Below are 13,308 nucleotides of genomic sequence, written 5' to 3'. Positions count from 1 at the left end.
GTGTGTGTGCGCGTGTGTGTGTGTGTGTGTGTGTGTATTTGGCTAAGTCCCTTATTTATCAGGGGTCACCACAGCGGAATGAACTGCCAACTATTCAGCATATGTTTTACGCGGCAGATACCCTTCCAGCTGATACAGTACTGGTCAAAAGTTTGGGGTCAGTAGGTTTTTTAAATGTTTTAAACTAAGCTGATTCTGCTCACATTTATTTAATCAAAAATACAGTACAAAATTGTGAAATGTTTATTCATTCATTCATTTTCTTTTTGGCTTAGTTATTTTTAATCTGGGGGCGCCACAGTGGAATGAACCACCAACTTATCCAACATGATATTTTACGCAGCGGATGCCCTTCCAGCTGCAACCCATCACTGGGAAACACCTACAGTATACACACTCATTCAAACACATACGCTACGGCCAATTAAGCTTACCCACTTCACCTATATCACATGTCTTCTCCCCAACACAGCGAGAAGAACTCCACACAGAAACGCCAACTAACCCAGCCAATGCTCGAACCAGTGACCTTCTTGCTGTGAGCCGATTGTGCTACCCACTGCGCCACTGTGCTGCCTATATATATATGACTTTGGCTTAGACCCTTATTCATCATGGATTGCCAAAGCACAATGAATCGCCAACTATTTCAGCTATTTTTTATGCAGCAGATGCCCTTCCAGTTGCAACCCAGTACTGGGAAACACATATATATACATATATATACACAATTATTATTGTAATTAATATCTAATTAAATATTATATATATATATATATATATATATATATATATATATATATATATATATATATATATATATATATATATATATATATATATATATATACATACATTAAAATATATTTACAGAAATTATATTACTTTTTTGTTTACTGTTTGTGTTTTGTGTGTGTGTTTCTGGAGCAGTTTAAAAAAAAATATTGGAAAAAATACATTTATTTATTTATTTATTTATTTATTTATTTATTTATTTATTTATTTATTTCAAATATTTTCCAAGTTAAATAAATCAAAGATTCACATGCAGAGTGGTAAATTATGAAACTATTACTATATAAATATAAACTATATAATACTATATAAACTGCAAAACACATTATCATGTCAGTAATTAAACAAAAAAAAAAAATCTGTAATTTAGCACTTTTCCATATTTAGTTTTTATTTTTCCCACATTTATTTCTGCTTTTGAAATTGCATCATCTTGATCTTTCTCCCAACAACGTTTAACCATGAAAAATTGGAAAAAATGACTTTTATGAACATTTGTAATAGTTTAATGTGATATATTAAATGTCTAATGTTGTATATTATGCTACAAAAACCTTGTAATAAACTGCCAGCACATTTTCTGTTATTTTACAGACTTATTCCTCTATATATTAGCTATTTCTTATACATTATATTATTTCAAAATACTAAAATGTCAATAAAAGTCACTTTGTTAAACTGTAGAGTTGAATTTTCAGCATCAAAAGTGGACAGAGCAGAGATCAACATCCCATAATGCAATTCACAACCGTAAATAAACAGAAAACATTTGTGATTCACTAAATACAGAAACTGTTCATGAACAGATATTTCGTACAGTGTTGCGTCATCATTATCGGTTTGCACTTTTTTAAGCAACTTAATGCAAAGTTTTTGTACAACTAAAATTCCTGAGTGTCTGACACTGCAAACATTGCACATTTAAGCTAGAAATGTTTGCACCTGCTCTTATGTTAAAAGTGGGAAAAAAGTGGGTGTTTTATCTCCATCGCTGGTCTTTCCTCTGTGATGATCACTTAAACTCGCTCAACCATAGAAAAGCACTCGCCGAACACTTTATGTTTAATACATGGAGTGAAATGTTTTACAGCAGGGTTCTTCTATTCCAGCCTGACAGGAAAACTCACCTGCAGAGTTCAGATCAAACTGGACAAAACCTGTGATTTTCTAGTAGACTGGAGGATTTCTTTTTATGTGCCAGAGTTGCAGGAGTATCTGGCTGCTGAATGTAATCAGGTCAAATTCTGAATTAAAATCACTAAATCCAGTCCTGGGTCTGATCTGGATGTGTGTTATTCAACACCTTTTAGGAAGATTGGAATATCGCTACTATTACTACTACTAATACTATTACTACTACTACTACTAATACTACTACTACTAATAATAATAATAATAAAATGGATAATAATTATAACAACAACAACAAAACAATAATAACAAAAATAGCAATAATAATAATAATAACAATAAAATATCAACAACAATAACAACAACAACAACAGTAACAACAATAATAATAATAATAATAATATTAATATTAATAATAATAAAAAAATAATAAAATGAATAATAATTATAACAACAACAATAATCACAAAAATAGCAATAATAATAAAAATATTAATAATAATAAAAATAATAGTAACAATACAAATATCAACAACAACAGTAACAATAATAATATTAATAATAAAATAAAATAAAATAAAATGGATAATAATTATAACAACAACAATAACAAAAATAGTAATAATATTATTAATAATAATAATAATAATAATAATAGTAATAATAATAGTAATAACAATAAAAATATCAACAACAACAGTAACAATAATAATATTAATAATAAAATAAAATAAAATAAAACGGATAATAATTATAACAACAACAATAACAAAAATAGTAATAATATTATTAATAATAATAATAATAATAATAGTAATAACAATAAAAATATCAACAACAACAGTAACAATAATAATAATAATAATAATAATAATATTAATAATAATTCATCTGTTTGCAGCAGAATGCTTCATTTTAGGAAAACAAATGTAATAAAATGATAATAATAGTCAAAAATATTTTGTATTTGTACATAATTTGTATTTGTGTAATGTAAATATTACACATGTTTATTCATACATTTTGTGGACATGCTTTTGGACATGCAGCCTCTTTGTAAATTAAAATGTTTAATTTCAAGTTCATGTTATTTCAACTTACATCAGTTAAATTGAAATTTGTACAACTTAAAAAAGGCAGTTCATTCCGCTGTGGAGACCCCTGGGTAATAAAGGGACTAAGCCAAAAAGAAAATGAATGAATGAATAATTTAAAAAATAAAGTTGAGTGCTGATTCATTTATTAAAATATGGTAAAGTAACAAAATGTATACACGTTGACAGAGAACGTTTATATCAAGTGTTGGGAAACAACATGACCTGATCTTAACTAGTTTGCATATCTTTGGATTTGTCAAGTTGCAGCCTTGAGTTTGTTTAACTTGTTTTGTGAAATGGGCCTCTGATCTTAGCCAGCTTGAATTTGTTTGGATTTGTCAACCCAAAACTTCCTCTGCTGTTAATCCCGAAGTTTGTTAAACTCATTTCTGGAAATGGGCCTCTGATTTTTGCCAGCTTGGATTTGTTTGGTTTTGTCAACCCAAAACTTGCTCAGCTAGTAAACGCAGAGTTTGTTCAACTTATTTTGTGCAACAGTCCTCTGCTTTTTAGCAGCTGGGATTTGTTTGGTTTTGTCGACCCAAGTCTTACTTTGCTAGTAAACCCTGAGTTTGTTTAACTCGTTTTGTGTAACAGGCCTCTGATCATAACCAGCTTGGATTTGTTTGGGTTTATCAACCCAAAACTTACTCCTCTAGTAAACCCAGAGTTTGTTTAACTGGTTTTGTGCAACAGGCCTCTGATCGCCATGTTTTTTTGTTTTTTTTTAGGTTTACAGAGTTCCTAGAGCCGTTTGAGAGGATTATCCAGCCTGAGGAGCTCTGGCTCTACAAGAACCCTCTGGTGGAATCAGACCACATCCCAAAGAGAGTCATGTTTGTAAGTGTAACATGTTCTGGTGTCTGCTTCTCATTTGGTGTCTTTTATTTTTTCAGTTTAGTCTTGTGCTGCCTGTTTCCTCTATAAGTTGGTTTTAACCCCAACACTTCTTTAAGCTGATCTTTAAAGTCAACATGAGACTAAAGTTAAGATTGTTGTTGTTTTTCCAATATCTTGACATACATGTAAGTGAAATGGTCCTGAAGTTAGAAAAACGTGGGGCAGTGCATGACTTTTTCCTCTGGGAACTGTTTGGATCATTGGAAGATGGCTGTTACTAACAAAATTGAAGATTGATGAATGAATGAAAGCAAGGCAGAAATTAGATGCACTGATAGCCCCGCCCCCAAAAGATTGGTAGCCATGCCCTAAAAGACTCATAGCCCCACCCTAAATAACTGATAACTCTGCCCTAAAGGAATTATAGCCCCACCCTAAATGCCTGATAGCCCTACCCTAGATGCCTGATAGCTCCACCCTAAATGCCTGATAGAACCACCCTAAATGACTGATAGCACTGCCCTAAAAGACTCATAGATCCACCCTAAATGCCTGATAGCCCTGCCCTAAACGCCTGATTAGCCCTACCCTAGATGCCTGATAGTCCTGCCCTAAATGACTGATAGCTCCACCCTAAATGCCTGATAACCCTACCCTAAATGACTGATAACACCTCCCTAAAGGACTCATAGCTCCACCCTAAATGCCTGATACCCCTGCCCTAAACACCTGATTAGCCCTACTCTAGATGCCTGATAGTCCTACCCTAAATGCCTGATAGCTCCACCCTAAATGCCTGATAGCTCCACCCTAAATGCCTGATAACCCTACCCTAAATGACTGATAACCCCTCCCTAAAGGACTCATAGCTCCACCCTAAATGCCTGATACCCCTGCCCTAAACGCCTGATTAGCCCTACTCTAGATGCCTGATAGTCCTACCCTAAATGACTGATAGCTCCACCCTAAATGCCTGATAGCCCCACCCTAAATGCCTGATAGCCCCACCCTAAATGACTGATAGCACTGCCCCCAAAGACTCATAGCTCCACCCTAAATGCCTGATAGCCCTGCCCTAAAGGACTCAAAGCCTCACCCTAAATGCCTGATAGCCCATCCCTAAAGGACTCATAGCTCCACCCTAAATGCCTGATAGCCCTACCCTAAATGACTGATAACTCCTCCCTAAAGGACTCATAGCTCCACCCTAAATGCCTGATAGCCCTACCCTAAATGACTGATAACTCCTCCCTAAAGGACTCATAGCTCCACCCTAAATGCCTGATAGACTTGCCCTAAAGGACTCATAACCCCACCCTAAATGCCTAATAGCCCTGCCCTAAATGACTGATAACCCCTCCCTAAAGGACTCATAGCTCCACCCTAAATGCCTGATAGCCCCACCCTAAATGACTGATAACCCCTCCCTAAAGGACTCATAGCCACACCCTAAATGTCTGATAGCCCTACCCTAAATGACTGATAACTCCTCCTTAAATGACACTTAGCCCCACCCTAAATTTCTGACAGCCCTACCCTAAATGACTGATAACTCCTCCTTAAATGACATTTAGCCCCACCTTAAATGCCTGATAGCCCTGCCCTAAATGACTCATAGCCCCATGCTAAATGCCTAATAGCCCCGCCCTAAATGACTGATAGCTCCTCCCTAAAGGACTCATAGCGCCTCGCTAGGACTCATTGCCCGGCCCTAAAGGACTGATAGCCCCACCCCAAATTACTGGTAGTCCAGTAATTGTGACTGCAGCTGTGCATCAACATACTGAAACATGGTTTCAGCAACTTCCAGTTCACACAACCTTTAAACAACTCTAAAATGTGACTCTCAAAGCTAAAAGCTGAATGACGGCTTCAGGTGAAGTCCTAGAAATCAGTATCAACAAACCTGTGAACTGAAAAACACTGCAGTGGAGGACTGAAGGGAGTGGTCTTGAGGAGGGTTTTTAATTTTCTCTGCTTTGAGAAGTATCTGATGTCTGCAGAGAGCGTGAAGGACCTTTGTGTGGGAGACTTAACATATTTTGCACCAGGTAAAAAAAAACACACAAGATATAAAGACATTCACATAATGAAGTTGCACAAGTCAGGCACATCGGGTTCTTTGGGATAGGGAAGGGGGGAAAAAAAGCAGCTTTTTACCATAATCAGGTCCGGTTTGTGTGAAATGGGATGCAGCAAAATGATATTGTGTCTCTTTATTCTTTCAGGCAATTTCATTCCTCACCCCTCTGGCTGTGATATTCGTGGTGAAGATTATACAGAGGACGGACAGGACAGAAATTAAAGAGGCTTGTTTGGGTGAGTAACCAGACTATAGCCAAAAGATGCAGTCCATAAAGCAAATTTTATACAGTGGATGTTCCAATAAACATAGTTATTGAGCTAAATGTGGTACAAGCTGAATGACTAAATAAAATATATTGAGCAATATTACACATATGTATTGTACCATGCTCAGAATGTGTAATGTAAATAAATCCACACTCAAAAACAGAGTCACATTGAAACTAAACCACACAAATAAAGTCAATACAGTCAATAGTAAAGGGAATGCAGTATAGATTACGTGTACTGTATGTGTGTACAGTGCAAAACATATGAGTACACCCCTTACAGATCTCTCACTTAAATTTATATTTTTGATAGGAAGCTTATGTCTGTGCATATACACTCACCGGACACTTTATTAGGTACACCTGCCCAACTGCTTGTTATTGCAAATTTCTTATCAGCCAATCACATGACAGCAACTCAATGCATTTGGGAATGTAGACATGGTCAGACGATCTGCTGCAGCTCAAACCGAGCATCAGAATGGGGAAAAAGGTGATTTAAGTGACTTTGAACGTGGCATGGTTGTTGGTGCCAGACGGGCTGGTCTGAGTATTTCAGAAACTGCTGATCTACTGGGATTTTCACACACAACCATCTCTAAGGTTTACAGAGAATGGTCAGAAAAAGAGAACATATCCAGTGAGTGGCAGTTCAGTGGGTGCAAATGCCTTGTTGATGCCAGAGGTCAGAGGAGAATGGCCAGACTGGTTCCAGATAGAATAGAATAGCAACGGCAATAGAAAGGCAACAGTAACTCAAATAACCACTCGATACAACTGAGGTCTGCAGAAGAGCATCTCTGAACACACAATACATCCAACTTTGAGGCAGATGGGCTACAGCAGCAGAAGACCACACCGGGTGCCACTGCTGTCAGCTAAGAACAGGAAACTGAGGCTACAATTCACACAGGCTCACCAAAACTGGACAATAGAAGATTGGAGAAACGTTGCCTGGTCTGATAAATCCCCATTTCTGCTGTGACAATGTTGAATGTGGCGTCAACAACATTTAAGCGTGGATCCATTTTCCCTTGTATCAACAGTTCAGGCTGGTGGTGGTGGTGTAATGGTGTGGGGGATATTTTCTTGGCACACTTTGGGTCCATTAGTACCAATTGAGCATCTAGTCAACGCCACAGCCTACCTGAGTATTACTGCTGATCATGTCCATCCCTTTATGAGCACAGTGTACTCATCTTCTGATGGCTACTTCCAGCAGGATAACACACCATGCCATACAGCGTGAATCATCTCAGACTGGTTTCTTGAACATGACAATGAGTTCACTGTGCTCAAATGGCCTCCACAGTCACCAGAGCTCAATCCAATAGAGCACCTTTTGGATGTGGTGGAATAGGAGATTGGCATCATGGATGTGCAACTGACAAATCTGCAGCAACTGCGTGATGCTATCATGTCAATATAGAGCAAAATCTCTGAGGAATATTTCAAGTACCTTGTTGAATCTATGCCACGAAGGATTAAGGCAGTTCTGAGGGCAAAAGGGGTCTAACCCAGATAGTAAGGTGTACCTAAAGTGACTGGTGAGTGTATATCACCTATAATCACTGAGAAATTTATAAAAATATTCATTTTCAAAATGTCGTGTACTCATTTATGCACTGTATGTATATGTACAGTTGAAGTCAGAATTATTAGCCCCCCTGTTTATCTTTTCCCCCAATTTCTGTTTAGCGGAGAGCAGATTTTTTTCAACATTTCTAAGCATAATAGTTTTAATAACTCATCTCTAATAACTGATTTATTTCATCTTTGTCATGATGACAGTAAATAATATTAGACTAGATATTCTTCAAGACACTTCTACACAGCTTAAAGTGACATTTAAAGGCTTAACTAGGTTAATTAGGTTAACTAGGCAGGTTAGGGTAATTAGGCAAGTTATTGTATAATGATGGTTTGTTCTGTAGACTGTCAAACAAATAAAGAGCTTAAAGGGGCTAATAATATTGACCTTAAAATGGTTCATAAAAAAATTAAAACTGTGAACATTTCCTTACTCTGTTAAACATCATTTGGGAAATATTTAGTGGGCTAATAATTCTGACGTAACTGTGTATGTAAGCAAGAAAAAAGTGTAAGTTAAGAATGTACAGCATGACATCCAGGCACAAATGTCACTGCTTCCTGAGAATGATCTGTTTGTTTATTGCATGTTTCACACTAACACTTGTGTTGTGTCATCAACACCTATTTAATTTGATTTCCCTGGTAATTTTCCCCCAGTTTGTGTTGACCCAGTGTTTCCTTTGTTCTGCTTCCTGCCACTAATCGGTTGTCATGGACATTAATTCCCAGCACCTGCTTGTATTTAGTAAATCAGTCTGTTATTTAAGCCCTCTGTGTTTCCTCACTTCCTATTCTGATGTTTCATTTATAAATGTAGCGTACGCAGGTGGAAATGTGTGTATGCCACTTCCCATGGTAGGATTGTCATATATAAAAAATAAACTTGACAGGCGAATGTGTGCAGCTGGAAGTAAACTCTAAGTACATTTATTTAGCTTAAATTTTGACTTAGTTGAGCCACTTTAAATCATCATATGAGCCATAACAATGGATAGATAAATACTAATTTATTCAGGTGTACACACCGCATATGTATAAGGGCACTTTGAAGTAGCCAGTTTTGAACACTTTGGTTTGGAAGGACACTTCAGTATTGCGGTTTGTTTCACTCCAAAGTGCCCTTCCGAGGGCGATATCCCTGCAGCCACAGGGCGTCAAAATGACGTCATATTGGCGTTGAACCCCAACGTCGTGGGGACATTGAATTTTGTTTGAAAATGAAAATCAGGTTGACGCCAGAAACCAATGCCAGACCGACGTCAATGTCCAACCTAAAATCAACCAAATATTAACATCTATTCATGTGACACCTTGATGTTGCATGGACGTTAACACTATGACCTCTATCAGATGTTGGATTTCGGTCACTTTCCAACACAACCTAAAATCAACCAAATATTAACGTAATTTGATGTCATTATTGGACATCAAAATAACGTCCTTAGACTCTGGCTAGACATTTTGGTCACCTGACGTCATGATCGAAATCTAATATTATCGTCTTATGATGGTGTGTGTGTGCTGGAATGTACCATTTGGACTGCACCGAGAGTGGAATGCACCTCACATGTTGGGATGTGTGTTTATTGGGTAACACTTCAATTTAAGGTGACATAGTTACATGTGAAAATTTGGTCCCATGTTAAGTCAATGGGATTTTTCTAATTCAGGTGGCACCTTTTTCACCATTGTAAGCCAATGAGAAAGTTCGGGATGCTCTTGTGCCCCTGTGGTACAACTTACACCCCAGTTAAATATATTATTTTACTCAGCTTCACAGCCTCTTCAATTGTGTAAGATCTTGTGTTTGTAAGAATATCTCGTTCGGAGTTATGATGGGTCAAAGTTTGCTCCCATGTTAAGTCAATGGGATTTCTCCAAGCTTTCCGGCTCACTTTCAAAACCGAAAGTTGGACCAACAGTTCATGTAAGCGGTGCGTGACTGTCAGATGCACTCCATATTGATAAATAGACGCTGTTTCCCAAACGGATACCGTACGTGCAATTAGAAGCGGATCGAAAGTGAATACTGTAGGTTTTGGGTGTGTGTTTGAACAGACATATACACATAATAAATGTAATCATGTCGATCTTGATGGGTTTTCCCTTATTTTCACATCCCAGTATTGACAGGTATGCAAATATTGTAACTTCCCCACTCAAATGATAATGGTCCGAAAAAATATTTAAGAAAAATCTTTCAATCTAAAGGGCACTTCGAAGTGGCCAGTTTTAAACACTTGGAATGACATGGCGACATGGCGCCCATATTTTTCACTGCAAAATACACTTTGGAGGGTGATCCAACCTACTTGAAATGCACCACCTCAGTGCACATGGACTGTTCTACTACATTTGATATCTTCTAACGTGTGCCCCCCTCCCCTACATTCTATTACATAATGGTATGATCCTAGTCTGTGCTTGCATGTGATTAGCAACATGGCCTTCCCATAAATCTCACCGGTGTGACTAAAGATTCAATCTCATTGAGTCGACTTGTTTGCAAACAACATATCACTAGTTTATTGGACATATTGGACTTTAACTTGTATACATTTTTTTTTTAAGTGAAGTTTCACAAACTAATTTCGAGAGGAGCACGTGATATGATTGACTGCAGCTGGCCACTCATCTACAGGCATTAGTTAGCCAATCAGATTAACCCCAACTCACTATAAGTAGCCTAGCTAGAACCACTCTCTTATCTTCGTTTTCCGAAGAAACCCCCCATCCACCCCTTCTCCTCCTTTCTTCCTTTACCACGGGGAACCACCGATCTCGTACTCCCCTCAAATGCTCTATGGACCAGGTGGGAGCCCTGGGCTCAACTATCTCCGAGCTCAGGGTTCTCTCCTGGGACAGCATGCCAAACCTGCTAACAGTTGTCAAACAATATCTAAGTGTGAACTCTTGAAACTAATTTCGAGAGGAACACGTGATAGGATTGATCGCGGCTGCTCTCATCTGTAATCAGCAAAAATTCTATTAGATTAATTCAAGCCTACAGTACAATAAATAGACCATTTTCACCCTACACTCTCAGAAATAAAGGTACAGGAGCTGTCACTGGGGCAGTACCTTTTCAAAAGATACATATTTGTACCCAAAGAGTCCACAGTGGTACCTCAAAGGTGCATTTTAGCGCCCAAATGTGCCTAAAAAGTACCTTTGAGGTACCATTATGAACCCTTCAGTGTCAAATATGTATCTTTAGAAACCTGTACCTTTTTTTCTGAGAGTGTACTGTAATAACTTTCCCCCCTTACACCCCATTCCCTCTTTTTCCTCCTTTACTCAGATCCCCTTACATGCTAAAAGACCTGGCGGAGCCCTGGGCTCTATTATCTCCGAGCTCAGGGTTCTCCCCTGGGACAGTATGACAAACCTGCTAACAGCATCAAACAATATCTAAGTGTGAACTCTTGAAATCTCCTTCATCTTTTCTTCCAGGGATTCCCATACACACACACACACACACACACACACACACACACACACACACACACACACACACACACACGCGCACACACACACACACACACACACACACACACACACACACACACTAAGTCATGACACAAAGCATCCTCTTTTATGGGGGATCAGTGTTACACATGGTTAGTCTTACCTTATTTGCATGCTGCATTTGCATATTGTTTTATTTACTCAGCATTCCGTCTCCACGGCCACTTTTAACATTTCATACTCTTCGCCGCAAGCTTTAACAAGCCGGCTGGATCTCCAAGTTGGTTTTCTGCAAGGCAAACACACTCACACAGGCACTGTTCAAAGTACTTTTTTACTTTGGACAGAATTTTATCTGTGCAGTACAGTATTTTTACTCCGCTACCACTGATATATAATGCTTTATATTGCATAATACATTCCCTGTGTCTATACTGTATTTTTCAGCATACTGCAGTGCTGTCTATATTGATCCTATTAAAGCAGTATGAGTAAAATAACGCCTCTTCATTTAGTGTAATAGAAATGTTTACAGTAAGCTTGCATTAGTTAATGGATTTACTAACAAGAATTAAGAATAAAGGGTGTCACGGTGGCTCAGTGGTTAGTCACCTCACAGCAAGAAGGTCGCTGGTTCGAGTCTCAGCTGGGTCAGTTGGCGTTTCTGTATGGAGTTTGCATGTTCTCCCCGTGTTGGTGTGGGGTTCCTCCGGGGTGCTCCGGTTTCCCCCACAATCCAAACACATGCGCTATAGGGGAATTGAATAAACTAAATTGGTCATTGTGTGTGTGTGTGCGTGTGTGCGTGTGTGCGTGTGTGTGTGTGTGTGTGTGTGTGTGTGTGTGAATGTGAGTGTTTCTCAGTACTGGTTTGCAGCTGAAAGGGCATCCTCTGCGTAAAACATGTGCTGGATAAGTTGACGGTTCATTCCACTGTGGCAATAAAGGGACTAAGGTGACAGTGCAAACCACTGAGCCATCATGTCGCCTTATTGAAATATATACATGGAAAAACCATGGACTGTTTCTGGGGCTTATTACAAGAAATGTAAACACACACACAGAGAGACGCACAAAAATATATATATTTTGCAGTATACTGAACAAATGGAAATATAATACAAATCTTTTCCATTTTATTTCAAGTATATAACCATTTTAATTAGTTTTGTGATGTTTTTTAATCGCATATTTAATTTTTTCTATAGATATTTCAGTCAAACCAACTTAAAGAAAAGAATGCCATGTATTTTATAGCAAAATGGCTGTTTAAAATTGCATAATTAAAGAGTCAGGAGGACATTAAAACTCATATCAAGTGTTAAAAAATTACTGTCACTCAGTAGGGATGGCTGAGATTAATGCTGCTTATGAACAGAACATTTAGTCTCTGTTTTTGAAAGTACTTCGACTTCGTGTGAAGGGTCATGCATTACAGCATCCTATTTATTTTCCTCAGTTCAGACATGTCATCACTTTCAGTGAAGGGTCTTAAACGGTGGGCTATCATTTATAACTTTAGAAGACGGTTTAAACAGGTGAACGAGACTCAGATTAGAAGCTCTAAGTGCTAATGAAGCTTTCACAACATCTTGACGTCATTCCCCTCTAGCTTTATTTCTGTGTAGCATAAAAATCTCACTTCAAAGTGAAAAATCTGATTCTTTAGCTGACTCCATTGGCAGATTATTTAGCTTGTTTAAAGGAAAACCTCACATTATTTCTGAAAACAAGACAACATTTTGGCTTGTCTAGAAAATACTTCTTGATTCAAGAATTTTTATGTATTTGGACTAGAAACAAGACAAAGTTTTGGCAGTGTGTGGATGATGCACTGTTGCTGTGGCTCTGTGGATGTTGTTTGTTGAATCATTCAGGTGGTGGTGGCTGAGGAGAGACCCTCTGATATGATTATAAAGTGCATTGGGTCACAGCGGTACACAGAATGGGGAAAAATGCTGAGTAAATGCCTCTCATTTAATATTGTGAGCGGGAGGATAGTTCATCCTTAAACATAAGACTTTACTCAC

At 37.9% G+C, this 13,308-nt stretch overlaps 1 protein-coding gene across 1 annotated transcript in view; it reads left to right on the top strand.

Moving 5' to 3' along the window:
- plpp4 (phospholipid phosphatase 4) overlaps positions 1 to 13,308 on the top strand; it is a 152,740-nt gene that overhangs the window by 98,509 nt on the left and 40,923 nt on the right. The window contains exons 2-3 of the mRNA XM_056470385.1: positions 3,755 to 3,863; positions 6,092 to 6,182. Coding sequence (XP_056326360.1) covers positions 3,755 to 3,863; positions 6,092 to 6,182 — 200 coding nt within the window. The remainder of the gene's footprint in view (positions 1 to 3,754; positions 3,864 to 6,091; positions 6,183 to 13,308) is intronic.

This window comes from Danio aesculapii, chromosome 13 (assembly GCF_903798145.1).
Source record: "Danio aesculapii chromosome 13, fDanAes4.1, whole genome shotgun sequence".
Classification (NCBI taxonomy): Eukaryota; Metazoa; Chordata; class Actinopteri; order Cypriniformes; family Danionidae; genus Danio; species Danio aesculapii.
Note: the sequence above shows the minus strand (reverse complement) of the source record. Positions and strands in the feature narration are given on the sequence as shown.